Source organism: Nannobrachium achirus, assembly GCF_963921795.1.
Source record: "Nannobrachium achirus genome assembly, chromosome: 22".
NCBI classification, from domain to species: domain Eukaryota; kingdom Metazoa; phylum Chordata; class Actinopteri; order Myctophiformes; family Myctophidae; genus Nannobrachium; species Nannobrachium achirus.
The window spans coordinates 26,919,583-26,933,352 of record NC_137829.1 but is presented as its reverse complement, the minus strand read 5'-3'; the positions used below and the strand labels follow the sequence as shown (position 1 = coordinate 26,933,352).

Below are 13,770 nucleotides of genomic sequence, written 5' to 3'. Positions count from 1 at the left end.
GTCAGCCTGTGCCATGTTTTCCTATTGTAGCAGAATCATGAGCAGTACTGGCACTTGCCGCCGGGGGGTTTCCGGGTTGAATGGGAAAACATGGCACAGGCTGACTAAATCAGCGATTTAAACAGTTTTCCTAACCACGACATAAACCTTTTATGTGCTGGCGTCAGCTTTAAACATCTTTACTTTTTTGATACAATGTGGGGAAAAGGTGATCTACACAGCCATACGGAGGGTGAGGTTCTATATGTGGCTAGGAAGCATGTAGTGGTTTCTCCAAGCCACTTTAATTTCAGATACCCACCAAAGAACAATACAGAAAATCCTTCTGCTCAGTCTAGCGTTAAAGAACATGGCTACTAGAAAAGATCACATCTCCATGGACAGTGGAGGGCTAAAATATGAGCAGCCTGTAAAGTATGTTGAAAAACAAAGTCTTACCCATCCAGAAACTTCCATGTTATCAGGTCTTACAGATTTTCAGCAAGAAGAGAATGCCTCTTTCCCAATCTGCAAATCAAGCAAAGTGGTTACTCTTACCTGCTCCATCTTCTTAAGAATCTTTTGTGAAAATACTCACTCCCTTCTCCTCTCATGTTACGTCTGACATCTAGTATTTGCGGGTTAACTGCAGTATCTCTGACTCAATGGGATATCCAATGTGTCCAGGAACTAGTCTTTCTTCGCTAGCAGCGAAGGTTTAGCTAGCCTTGAAAAAAAAGTGTTTGATGCTCACTACCAGGTATGACACTGCAAGCTTTCTTCCATGGCCGATGTGCTTGGTGCTCCCTCCTCTGTTCTCTCTCAATATGCTGCCTGGTCCACTGTGCTGGGGCTGAAGAGGTCCTGTCTGACAGTCATCTGCAATCTTCCACACTATCGACGCTGAGGGCACAACTGCTGGAGCTTGTGGCTGTCAATAATCCTACTCGCTCAACACTGGCATAGGTGGTGTGTGGGCCCTTGCCCTAGGTCTACCCAAAACTCCCTCGTTTTGAGCCAGGTAAAAAAAAACAAATCTTTCAAATGTAATCCAAAAAGGAAATTGTTCTGGAAAAGCTGATTTGCTAAATCTTCATCGTATCAACGAGCAGGCAACAAAACAATTAACTTGTTTTGGGTTTTTTTTTCCCTGTTTTTTGTTTTGTTTTTCTGAACCAATGATGCACTGAACCTCATGGCACTTTACTATACACAACTTTATTCGATCTTTTTCTACTTCTCAAAATGCTTGAACAATCTAGAATTCTGTTTGTGGTGTACACGTAGATTGATACATTCCCTTAATTCTAGTTCAGACTGCTTATACACTAACACTATTAAAGAAATACACACTATGCTTCAAATACAAAATCAAAATACACTTGACACTTGCACTTCAGTAATCATAATAATATATTGAAATAAAAATTGGGAATTTGATGTATAATGGATCATTCTAGCTCAACTAATGTAGGGGCTATGTCATTATTGTTATAATCTTTTTAACGATGTTAATCGCAGACACAAAAAAAGACCTTGCTTAATCAGCAAATAGGTTAAGATTTTGAAAACTTAGAGTTCTTCTTTTTTTTTTACGTTTCTCTTTTACCTGATACCATAGGCACAATAAACACACTTCAGAAGCACAAAAGGAAGAGATATTTAAGTAGTAAAACATCTACCACAAATAAGGAAGGGCGTCATCTACTCTCATAATATCTTGTGTACAGTCCTTTTTTTCATTAACATCTCCCATTTAGCTGCAGTTACATGTCTGACTTGTTCCTCTAATGCTTTCAGACGACTGCCTCAAAGTAACCTGCAGCTTTCCTGACAACTCCTCTGCTGACCTCCTCGCCTCTCCTAAGAACTGAAGCCTGTTGAATGGATACAGGATAGAACAAATAGTTATTCTACACTTTTATGCGCTCACACTGTACTGTGCCACCAAGATTAATGCGAAGGGGAAGTGAACTTACCAAAAACATCACACATTTAATATCGCCGTGAGCCATAACCACCACCTCCTCCACCGCTGCTGCCGCCGCCGCCACCACCAGAGCCGTAGCCGCCTGTAACGAACAATGTTTTACAGACAGAAAAGGACACTCATCACTCTTTATAACCATTACAAAATCATTCACACAGTAGCAGACCTGCCATTTTCTAGCATTCATCATGACACCCAGGAGTTGGATAAAAACCCACCTCCGTAGGGTCCACCGCCCGAGTTTCTTCCACCACCAAAGTTGCTTCCCTTCATGGGGCCATAATTGGACTGCTGGCTGCCGTAGTTACCAAAATCGTTGTAGTTTCCACTCCCTCCTCCACCGCCAAAATTCCCTGTAAGTCACAGGCATTAGATTTCCTGGCAGAGTACCATTTCACGTGTCAAACATTGTGCTTCTGACAGGGATAGAAATCTGACCCTGGACATCACATTTATGAACATAGTTTATTACAGCAAAACTCAAACAAAAAAAAAGGATTAATCCAAACACAAAAATGTATGAATCCAAGCAGTACCACGGCCTCCATCGTTGTAGTCATTGTAGCCACCGCCTCCACCACCACCACCAAATCCTCCACCGTGGTTCCCATATCCTGGACCACCACCACCGCCACCTCCGTAGCCCCCACGACCTCCTCCGTAACCTGGCCCTCCACCATAGTTCCCGCCTGGACATACCAACACCGATTAAAAGGGATAGTTCACCCACAATTATTTTTTGTGTCACATTCCTGATCAAATGTTCCAATCTTGAATTATTTTAAATAAATAGGAGGCCATGGCTAGACTATATAAAAAAATCACGTATTAACTCCAAAACACTCCATAACAATCCACTAATCCAGTATGGACTACTACTATCCAGCTTATATATAACCAAATGTTTGCCTCCTATTTACTTCAATCAGGGTTCCCACACATTTTTACCAATTCATTTCCAAAACTTTTCCAGAATATTTAACCCAATTTCCAGGACTATATAACAATAATTCAACTCAATAACGAGTCGCTTACTCCTATGTGCAATGCCCAAAGACAGTTATTGTATGCCAGTGGTTCTCAACATTTTAAGGCCGTAACCCCCGAAATAATCATATTTGAACTGGGGACCCCGGGACCCTGACGAGCACTAAGAGTTGAGGTGAGGAATTTTGTATAACACGGTTCTATTGTGAAAATAGCCGATCTACATGTGTTGCGAGGTGTTGTGAGCATGTAGATCTGCTATTTTCACAATTTCTGCCTCTAATATTTGACAATTTGGCCAATGTTTAATTTGTCATTTCAGAGTTATTAACAAAATCAATAACCAAAGACAATGCATAGCTATTTTTTCCAGGACCTTCCAGGACCCTTGATCAATTCCAAAACTTTTCCAGTACTGGAAAAATATTTGTCTAATTTCAAAATATTTCCAGGAATTTCATGACCGTGGGAAGTCTGGGAACCCTGTTCAATTCATCGAATATTGGATCAGGAATGCGAAAATCAAGGCTTCATGGGGTCAGTAATTGAAAGAAAAAAAGTAAGTTTGTGGGTGAACTGTCCCATGAAACGGAAACAAATTCATGGGATAAACAATGCAGGAATAGATCATAAAATGTACTAACTGAAACTACTAAAAAGTGTACTAAATCTTTTTAGTCCATGATGTTTTAAAATAAAGTGTTTACATTTTGACTAGTATAAAAGTGGTAAAACAACAACTCACCGTTGCCCCCGTAGCTATCGTAACCATCACCTCCATAATCACCTCTCCCACCACCATACCCACCTGGGAAACAAAGGGTGTGTTAAAGCTGCAATCCATAAGGTTTATGTCCTTCCAGAGATACACAACATTTCTACCAGTTAGCCAAGATGGAATGCCCACTTGATCAAGGGATCAAGTCGCTTTGTATTTTGCTGATCCGCTCTGGGTCTAAAGCAGATACTGAAAACAGGGTGTGCATGTATGTGTGTGCAAATGACCGGATGCGGAAAGCTGTCTCTAGGCCGGATCACACTGGTCGGAAGTTCCCGGAACGAGAACCAGGCTTTCTGCCGCGTGGGAACTCGAAAAGCATAGTGACGCTAGTTTAGGACAGGGGAGATATTGCACTACGAGCTTCAGGCAATGATACTTAATGATACTTGTCAATCAAGTGTTCCTACCTGAACACTCTACAATAGAAGAGAGACCACTACCAACCACTGCAGGTGTACTAGTTACCGTATATTCATTTAACATAATCTACCGTACAGATTGGTCAATATAACGTTTTATTCACACTCAAATAAGGATTGCAGCTTTAAAGCTTTGACCTGTTGTTGTAATCTAATAACTCTTAGCAGAGACTTAAGTACATAGTATAAAATAAAGTGGTATTTCACTTTAAAACACTTCAGTTGTAAAAGTTGTAATTTTTAAGTTAATTGATTCAATATGTATTTGTTTGTTATTAATTTGATCAGACATGCCCCCTGCCTACGGTATATGAGCCTGTTCAACTTCAAACTCCATATTAGACCCATTGAAAACAACGTCCCTCCTTCTGGTGACTGATAATTGTCCTTCGAATGAATGGACTCTTTGATGCGTTACACAGAAAGTATTATAATGAAATACAGTAAATAGACAGAAAATTAAGGTCTCCCCATACATTAGAAGTACAATATTGTGTTTTCAATGAGTCTAACATGGTTAACATGGAGTGTGAAGTTGAAAGGACTTACAGTACAGATTCGATTTCAAATATCTAAATATTGAATCAAGCCATGGGTAAACACAAAAGGCAGATTAGATGGGGGAAATGACCCCAGAAGTGCTTTAAAGTTAAACACCCCTATAAGCTTAAATTGTACTCACCTCTGCCAAAGTTGCCACCTCCATAATTGCCACCCCTGCCGCCCATGAAATTATCACCTCCTTCACCTCTGTCTGAAGTAGGGATAAAAAAGTACATTTAAAAAGTGGAACTTTGAGAGGCACTGATTTAGAAAGAAACAGCTAAATAGCTATACTAAAATTCACTTAAGATTGACTGCTTACTCCTCTGGTTGGACACGGCCATCATTTCCTGTTTCGAGAGTGCTTTCCTCACCTCACAGTTGTGGGAGTTGATTGTGTGGTATTTCTGGGCTAGTAAAAAAAGACGTTAACAATTTAGATTTACAATGTTTAATCATCACCAGCATGACTATGAACTTAATGACCATTGATGACAAACATGCTGTTTCAAGTCATCAGGCGTACATTGAATTTGCACATTGATCAGTGAAGTTTCCCTTAAACACATTCACCACCAAACACGTAGATGTATCTACGACATGTCCTGTTGGCACCAAAGACGTAGATCTAAGTCATGTCTGTGTTTTCAATGATTCGCTGAAAACACGCTCTCCAGCAAATCGATCCCATTTCTGGTTGAACCCAGAATACAAACAGAAATGACATCATCCCAAAGAATTATCACTCCGCCCGCCAGATTTCGAAAAATCTATTTATCTCTGATTATTTTCCCAGATTGCGTTTTTTGTTCAAAACAAGCTTTTTACTAGGAACCCCAACTAAAGAACGGATGATCGTGGATACAATTTTTATTTTCCATGTGAAAGAAAAGATGATAGTCCGCCTGGCCATGTACTTTTTGTTTACATCCTGGCCACATGGTGCGTTCCTGTTGCCGGCGAAAATAAGGTAAAAACAGTGAAATACCTGGCAGTGGCGGATGCATTATTTAATTAATACCTGGTGGTGATTGTGTTAATAAAGAATCACATACCAACAATTTTGTCCACTGTGTCGTGGTCGTCAAATGTGACGAAACAAAACCCTCTCTTCTTTCCGGTGGAGCGTTCCTCCATGATGTCAATGCAGTCGATCCTTCCATACGGCTCAAAGTAGTCTCTTATGTGATACTCCTCGGTGTCCTCCTTTATACCACCCACAAAGATCTTCTTCACTGTCAGATGGGCGCCTGGTTTCGAGGAGTCCTGAGACAAAACGGGCATCATGAGCAGCACAGCACAGATTTTTTTTTTTATATTGCCGTAAAAGGTAAACAAACATGGCTCGACCTAAATTCCTTTGTTCTGAGATTTTTTAAAAAGCATGACAAAAAATACCCTATTGTCTTCTATGCATTTCTCCATGACAGTGGATTCCAGGGACTCTGGGTTCCTTTAGGGGGGGGTCTAAATTGACCCATACAAGTCTGTAACTCTGACAGTTCATTTGGTTCCATTTGTACGTCAACATTTTAGAAGTACACAGAAGCCATGGTATGACTTCTACTCACACTACATTATTGATCTCCTCGCATCAGAACAATGGGATTTAGGTTTAAAATCTGTGACGCTTCCCTTTAATAATATGAATTTCAGCATGTTTACCTCTCTGGATACAGCCCTCTTGGGTTCAACTACACGGCCATCCACCTTATGAGGCCTTGCTTGCATGGCCTCGTCCACTTCCGGTACAGCGGAGTATGTCACAAAGCCAAACCCTCTTGAACGCTTGTTGTTGGGGTCTCGCATCACCTGAAAACACCAGAGTGTTCAGTTACAGGAGTAGATAGAAAGATACCTTTATTCTCCTTGTGGTTAAGGTTACAGAGTTACAGGTAAACAGTAATAAAAATCTCACTTTGTTGCTCACTTCACACTAGAAAATACTGTTCCTGAAGAAACAGTGTGGTTTCGAGTAGCACACTAAGTAGTACAGTATGATGATGATGTATAGACCAACATGATGTCACTCATTATATTGTCCATTCAGAAAAGGGACAGACAGATAGGGACATACATATATACAATTGGACATACACAACACCGGAAGGACTATTGATGTCAGTTTACTTTGATGTCTAATGTGTCATATAATCCCATATGGGATGGGCCAAATTGTGGCATGACACGGAAATAAAAATTTCATTCATTCATTCATTCATTCATTCATACACAACACATATTGGAGCGGCTAGCATCGCTCCAAAGTAGAAAGTACTGTTGTGTACAGAAATACAGGGCAAAAACTAAAAACAAAAACAACTAGAAGCAGTGCTCTTCCGAGCACAGGTCTCCACCAGGCCACACAAATCGGCCTGTTATAGCGCCACCATGAGGCTGATTTAAAAAATGTGGGGCAGAGGTTCTGAATTAGCATCCAGGGAGTGTGTGTGCTCAGTTTGGCAGCGATCGGGCCAACGGCGCCGGAGATTAGCTGGTAACAACCAGGCCACACAAATCGGCCTGTTATAGCGCCACCATGAGGCTGATTTGAAAAATGTGGGGCAGAGGTTCTAGATTGGCATCCAGGGAGTGTGTGTGCTCAGTTTGGCAGCGATCGGGCCAACGGTGACTGAGATTAGCTGCTCACAAACTGCGAGGACGCACGGACGGACGGACGGACGGACGCACGGACGGACGGACGGACGGACGGACGGACGGAGGGGAAAACATACTCTCCCTCAGCCTTCGGCTGGTGGAGACAATAAGTGCTTCATAAGTGTCTCACCGTATCTTGTCATAAAACAAATAATAATTATCGGTGCAATGCCAATCAAAAAAAGTGTCTATTCATTCAGTGCAAAAGTGTGAGAAGTGAAAGTGCTCACAGTGAAAAACAGCACTAAGAACCCCACCTATGAATGTCATTAAAGGTCAGTAGGCGGGCATGTCAAAATATTACGCAATTGTTATTATTTCTCAGAATAGTTTCCATTCATCTGTTGAGAAATGTTCATACCTTTTCAAAAACAGTGGAACACAACACGATTTTAACAACTGAGGTTATTATTAGTCTACCTGTCATTGTCAGTCATTTCTTTGTCAATTAATCATAATTATTTGATCGACAACAAAGAAATGTATGATAGTGACAGCCATATACAGGAGTAAGACTCGATATCTACAGGTTATGCCTAATACTTTGTTGTGCGCCCAGAATAGCCGTTCTACAAGCTCACATGTAAATCTGCTAGTTTTGTGCAACAAAGTGTTTTGTAAACTAGAAGAAAAAATCACACTTGTGTGAACTGAGCGGTGGAGGCTGCGCGTGTGCGTGCGTGCGTGTGTTTGTGTGTGTGTGTGAGTGTGAGTGTGCCTTGCCTGGCCTGGCCTGGCCTGAACAACAGCGCCCCTCCCTTAACATGTGTGGTCAGAAAAGGTATTGCAGGCTACAGACAGACAGACAGACACGCACACACACACACACACACACACATACCCACACACACGGCCACGTATAGGAGACGGTGTGACCACCGCTAAAAAGAAAAACACATACCACACAATCTGTGAGCGTCCCCCATTGTTCAAAGTGGGCCCTTAAACTCTCCTCTGTGGTTTCAAAACTCAGCCCACCGATAAACAGCTTCCTCAGCTGTTCAGGTTCTTTGCATTCACGTTCACGTTCACGACCCTATGGAAAGAAAAGAAGAAAACACATTTTATGACACTGAGTTAGAGCTACTTAAAACTTTGCTTCAAGCACATCAAACAAATACTTGCGTTAACTATGAATTATTTCTCCAACAGTCTCTATTAACCACTTTCAACATTTCCCATTAATATTGTCGCTAATCAGGGATTAAGTAGTTAAGCAGTTGGCCTGAATTACATTTATAGTAGACCACTGCACGACAGATGAGTGATGCTTATTTTTTTATCCATCATATGTCGATCTACAAGCTCACAACGCATTGAACTTTTAGATGGGCTATTGTTGGCAAGCAACAGCACCACAGAGTGTAAATCAGGAGTGAGGGCAACACCGACCACTATTGACAAAGCTACTGAACACATTGTGCTTGCTTGTCCCAAATACATTTTTGAAATTATTTTTATACAAACTAATAATTTAATTCATTATAAAATAATTAAATGGGGTGTGTGTGTGCTTTTTTACTCTTTATACAGCAGAATTAGCAGATCTACAAGCTCACAGCGTGTTGGTTGCGACACACAACGTGAGCTTGTAGATCTGCTACTGTTGGTGACAGGGTTTGTGAGGTTAAAGGTTTGGCATATAACCACGCCCATCTGGGAGAAACAAACGACAGATGTCATTCTCTAATGTCTAATCTCTGTCACTGTCACTATTACTACCACCACCGCACCACACCAACCGAATGGACCTGTCGGTTATGTGCTCACAAATGTGGTCCGTGTGAAACTCGTGGGAAAGTGGAGAGATATACATATTTATATATATATATTATTTTATTTTAAATACACATTTTCTACCAGAACCTGAAGTCGCAGCAAAGAATTATGAGGCGGCAACCTGGGGAGTGATATGGCTGTGTCTATGGAATACATGAAATAATATAATGTAATATAATCACAGCCATTTATTCTAGCCGGGCTAGGAGGAGGCCTAGCACGGGATTAGCCGATTAGCCTAGCATGGAGCCATAGACTGAATGGTTGACAGAAGACACACAGCTGGACCTGCATGCTAACACGAGCCTAATATAAGTACTGTTTCATGCATTTTTTATTCAAGTTAATTTACCAAAACCGCGACGACGCGGCTGTATAGCTGTTAGCCAATGTTGGCAAGCTTTTATTCACATACATTGTAAGGTACCGACTTTATTAGGCCGTCGAAATAATAAATTAGTGTTGAGTTACCCAAGCTAAGCTATGCATTTAGCACTCTGCACATTAATAACAGACACGTCTATTTATTTCTGTGGATATTTCAGTCAGTCACACTTTTAATGGTAATTACATTACAATTACTGCGTTGCAAATATAAACATTCATATTGCAATATGTGTGTCAAATACATCACCTCCATTTCGCAGAATCTCCACAGGCGCAGAAGAAACAGAATAGATCACGTGACACTAGAACCAGTGGTGGAAAAAGTACTCAAATGTTATAGCCAGTATCAATTATGTAGAAATACTATGTTATATGTAGAAGTACGGAATTAAAAATGTCCTTGAGTAAACGTATAAACGTATTGGCATCATTATTACGTACTTAAAGAACCAAGAGTAAAAGTACAAAATGATTGAAAATAGCAGATACTTTCAAATAGCCACGGTGGCTAAGTGGTTTATGTACGTTTTATACTAATATAATATTATAATGTATTATTCTTTTCAAATAAATGTAGTGGAGTAAAAGTACAATATTTATTTCAAGATATAGCCTAGTAGAGTAGAAGTGAAGTTGAACATTGGAAATACTCAAAACTGTAAACTACAAATACCTCAAAATTTAAAAATTAAGTAAATGTACCACTGACTGTTGACTATCTTTATTGTCAATAATAAATGCATACAGCACAAACAAAAAACGAAATAAGTCATTAATACAGATACTACAACATCAGAACCAGGGGGGTATTCGCACACACACACACACACACACACACACACACACACACACACACACACACACACACACACACACACACACACACACACACACACACACACACACACACACACACACACACACACACACACACTTTTGTGCTATGGGAAAGGGGTAATTTGCGCCATCTACTGGTTGAAAATAACATCAACGTGTTTGGACTGCAATGCACTGCATTTACATTTTCATCTCCTTTGACAGCTGCCAGCCAGGAAAAACCTAAGAAGGCATAGTATCATGTGATGTACCAATGCGAAGTATAGTATACAAAGGCCTACACAACCTCTATGTAAATGATGTTTTATGGTAGCGTCGTTATTAATAATCTCATGGATAACTCTTTACTTTTCTCTTAATTGTTCCATTCCAAAGGGGATGCTGAATGGCTGGTGTAACTGCCAAACTTCCTTTACATTAGAACATGTATTAAACAATAATAATGCATACGATTTACAGTATATAGCTCTTTTCTACTTACTCAAAGCTTTACAAGACAAAAAATATTAATAATTGTATTATAACATTACAACATGTTATTCATTGCTTTGTCAGCTTTTAGGATCATGTTATGATTTGGAGCAAGTACAAAATCAATGAGCAACAATATTTAACGTTCTTTGGACCACCGTGCCTGTATGCGTTCAAATGTGAGGGTCACTGTTACAGTATACTTCACTTATGATCTGCCTATACATTCCTTGTTGAAGCTGACCAGCGTCTTAAAAATTTATGACTGTTTTATGGTTTATAGACAATGTCTGCCATTACCTTTATAGTAGTATGTGAGAAGAATATCACCCTAATAAAATTGTTAAATGTTTTTCTGACACCATTAACGATCCATATTTATTATCGATCTATAGTTCAAATTCAAGGGAAATTCAGTTGGTGTCTGTTTTGTGATAATGTTGGTCTGTCGCAGTTTTTCATTTATTTAGGATTGGTAAACATAGTAGATGAGTAAATATTATTTTCATATTTCCTCTGTCCATGTCACTTATTTAAGCAGTTATATTCCCAGCACATTTATTTCAACTATTTACAATTAACTATTAATGAGAATGAGGACTACAGTATGATCTGTGACAGAACATACTCTTATCCACTTGTAAAACAAGTGGATATTTTGGCATGCAAGTGACATTTTATGTAAATACTCTTGGAGTATTTATCTTGGAGATAGTATAACACATTTCAATGGCAGTTTAACAACATCTGTGACACCGAATGGACAAATGAAAACCTCAGTTGCTATAATTGGCCCAGTTGTGTCTGGCGGCACTGGCATGCATGAGGATACATAGTATTTGCCAATTGAAGGGGATGTGTCTTGCATTTTTCATTGGAAAGCCCAATGTTTCATTTAATTTGTCCCTGCAAAAGCATGCATACTGCTGTTTGAAGGGAGCAGATGGTATGGACCTTGTCCAAATGTCATGTTCATCCTCTAAGTTTGCCTCAGGAATAAACACGAGAAAGGACAAAACAAGCACTGCAACACACAATGTGGTCATGTAACAATAATTCAAGCCTTCCAGAATCTGGCTTTCATTCGAACTTGCATATTTCCGAGTTTGATTGTATTTTCGCTGTTTTGTGATCTTTCACACTAATCATTAGCACTAATGTAAGTCAGCTGGTTGATGTTTTCTTAACATATCATAGTGTTGCCCATTAAGATGCTTTGCAAGGTGCCATCAAAAGTGGTTTCTGCTCTTTAAAACAACTGTGTTTGTTAGGTGAAAATACTGTCACGCCAGCTATGTTGTGCATGACTGCACTCATATGACTGATGTTCTCTATCACAGAATGCTGTATGTGAAAGATTAAAAATTTGGTCCTGAAATCTTTGACTCTACTTGTTGACCTTCAATGACCCTTTGGCCAAATTAGTGAACACTCCAGATTTGTAGAGGCATGGGTGAGTGCTACACTGTAAAATCCTCAGTATTAATATACTGTTAACTGTGAGAGAAACAACTGAACCTGAAAGGGTCCATTTGTACACTCTCAGAGTAAAATGAACACAGGACTTTACCGTGTACAGTATCAGCTTCGCACAGATGTAGCTTGATGGATGCTCTGTGTACATCTCCTTGCCCCAACCTTTGGACAAGATGTTTGTTTGGTTGTTGATCACACCCCGAAGTCTTTGAACGTAACTGCCCCCTGACACAACAATATATCACATCCCCCACATACTACGCTTTCACATACTACGCTCTAGGCCTAGGGACATTTCTGTGTGCTTGCACAAGCTACTTTGTACGATATTTGGGTAAATCTGCGTTCAATCTAAGATATTGTTTTTCCACATCACAGTTTCAGCTTGTTCCATCACATCAGTGTAGGATAGGAAGGAAGGAGCCTAAAAAGCTTGCCTCAGTGGTGGGACAGTGCTCAATTTGAATGTAAACTCAGTTACAACATTGTCACAAAAAACAGTTTATGTTAAAGAGGTGAAACTTACAATCAAGTTATGAACAAATGTCCCTCATTAATCAGTCTAATTAATTAGTCTTTCCTCTGCCCCGATGTACTTTGCAACGAACGATCCAATATCACAATTCACTGTAATTTTGGCAATGGCAAATGAATGATGTAACCATTCCCTGAGACAGACGAGGATGACATCCTTGTATTGGACTAAAAGGCAGCACTTAGAGGTATAATTAAATAATTAATACAAGGTTTTATACCCATTCTAAACCTCCAAATTATGGTTTACCATATATCTGAGAGCAAACCATCGAGGATCACCCTGTCAGCAAAACCTTCATGTACAGTAAATCCTTGGGAGGGAGAGGCTGCTGGGTCTAAATTGTCTCGGAAGTGAAAGATGGCACAGACCTACATATTATCAGTCTTCCCTTAAAATAGAGCCTAATTGAAAAGAATGCACTATTGAGAATGCAAAAAAAAGAAAAGAATCCACTTCATGTAAAGGTGAACACATTTAAAATATTTTAGGTTCATGGATGACCTTAGTTTTCTGGAAATGCAGCCAGTGCTACAGTGTTGCACTGGCTACCCTGTAGCACCCACCCACTCCCCTCATCAGATCTGTTTCGCACTGATGGAACAGTAGGTGGCGCCCAATCAATGTGTCTACTGCAGGGATTTTGCATGAAACTGACCTTTTAGTTTGGCTACTGTGCAAATCTGGCTACACACTAAGACTGCAGAGACTAACTTATCTAACCTGACTGCTGTATAACTATCTGGCATATTTCTTGGCAATGAGAAGTTGTGAACCTGCAAGAGCCTAAACCGTTGAAAGTGAACCCTTTGGAATCTTGCAAACTGCATGAATCACATCAACATTAAGAGACATCTTAATGTTACAACATGATACAAATGTATAAGAAAGTTAATACCACCTTACCCACACATGAAAAAAATACAAT

General features: G+C 39.9%; 1 protein-coding gene across 1 annotated transcript; it reads right to left on the bottom strand.

Annotated features, from left to right (window-relative positions):
• Positions 1 to 1,285: 1,285 nt before the first annotated feature.
• hnrnpa3 (heterogeneous nuclear ribonucleoprotein A3) lies at positions 1,286 to 13,113 on the bottom strand (the record flags this gene model as incomplete). The annotated part of the gene is made up of 12 exons (XM_080752795.1): positions 1,286 to 1,856; positions 1,959 to 2,051; positions 2,188 to 2,322; positions 2,539 to 2,658; positions 3,702 to 3,764; positions 4,839 to 4,910; positions 5,022 to 5,111; positions 5,755 to 5,965; positions 6,365 to 6,511; positions 8,259 to 8,393; positions 12,402 to 12,532; positions 13,092 to 13,113. The coding sequence occupies 11 exons, from the start codon at positions 13,111 to 13,113 to the stop codon at positions 1,975 to 1,977; spliced, it is 1,203 nt and encodes a 400-aa protein (XP_080608921.1). The 3' UTR covers positions 1,286 to 1,856; positions 1,959 to 1,974.
• Between the last annotated feature and the right edge of the window lie 657 nt (positions 13,114 to 13,770).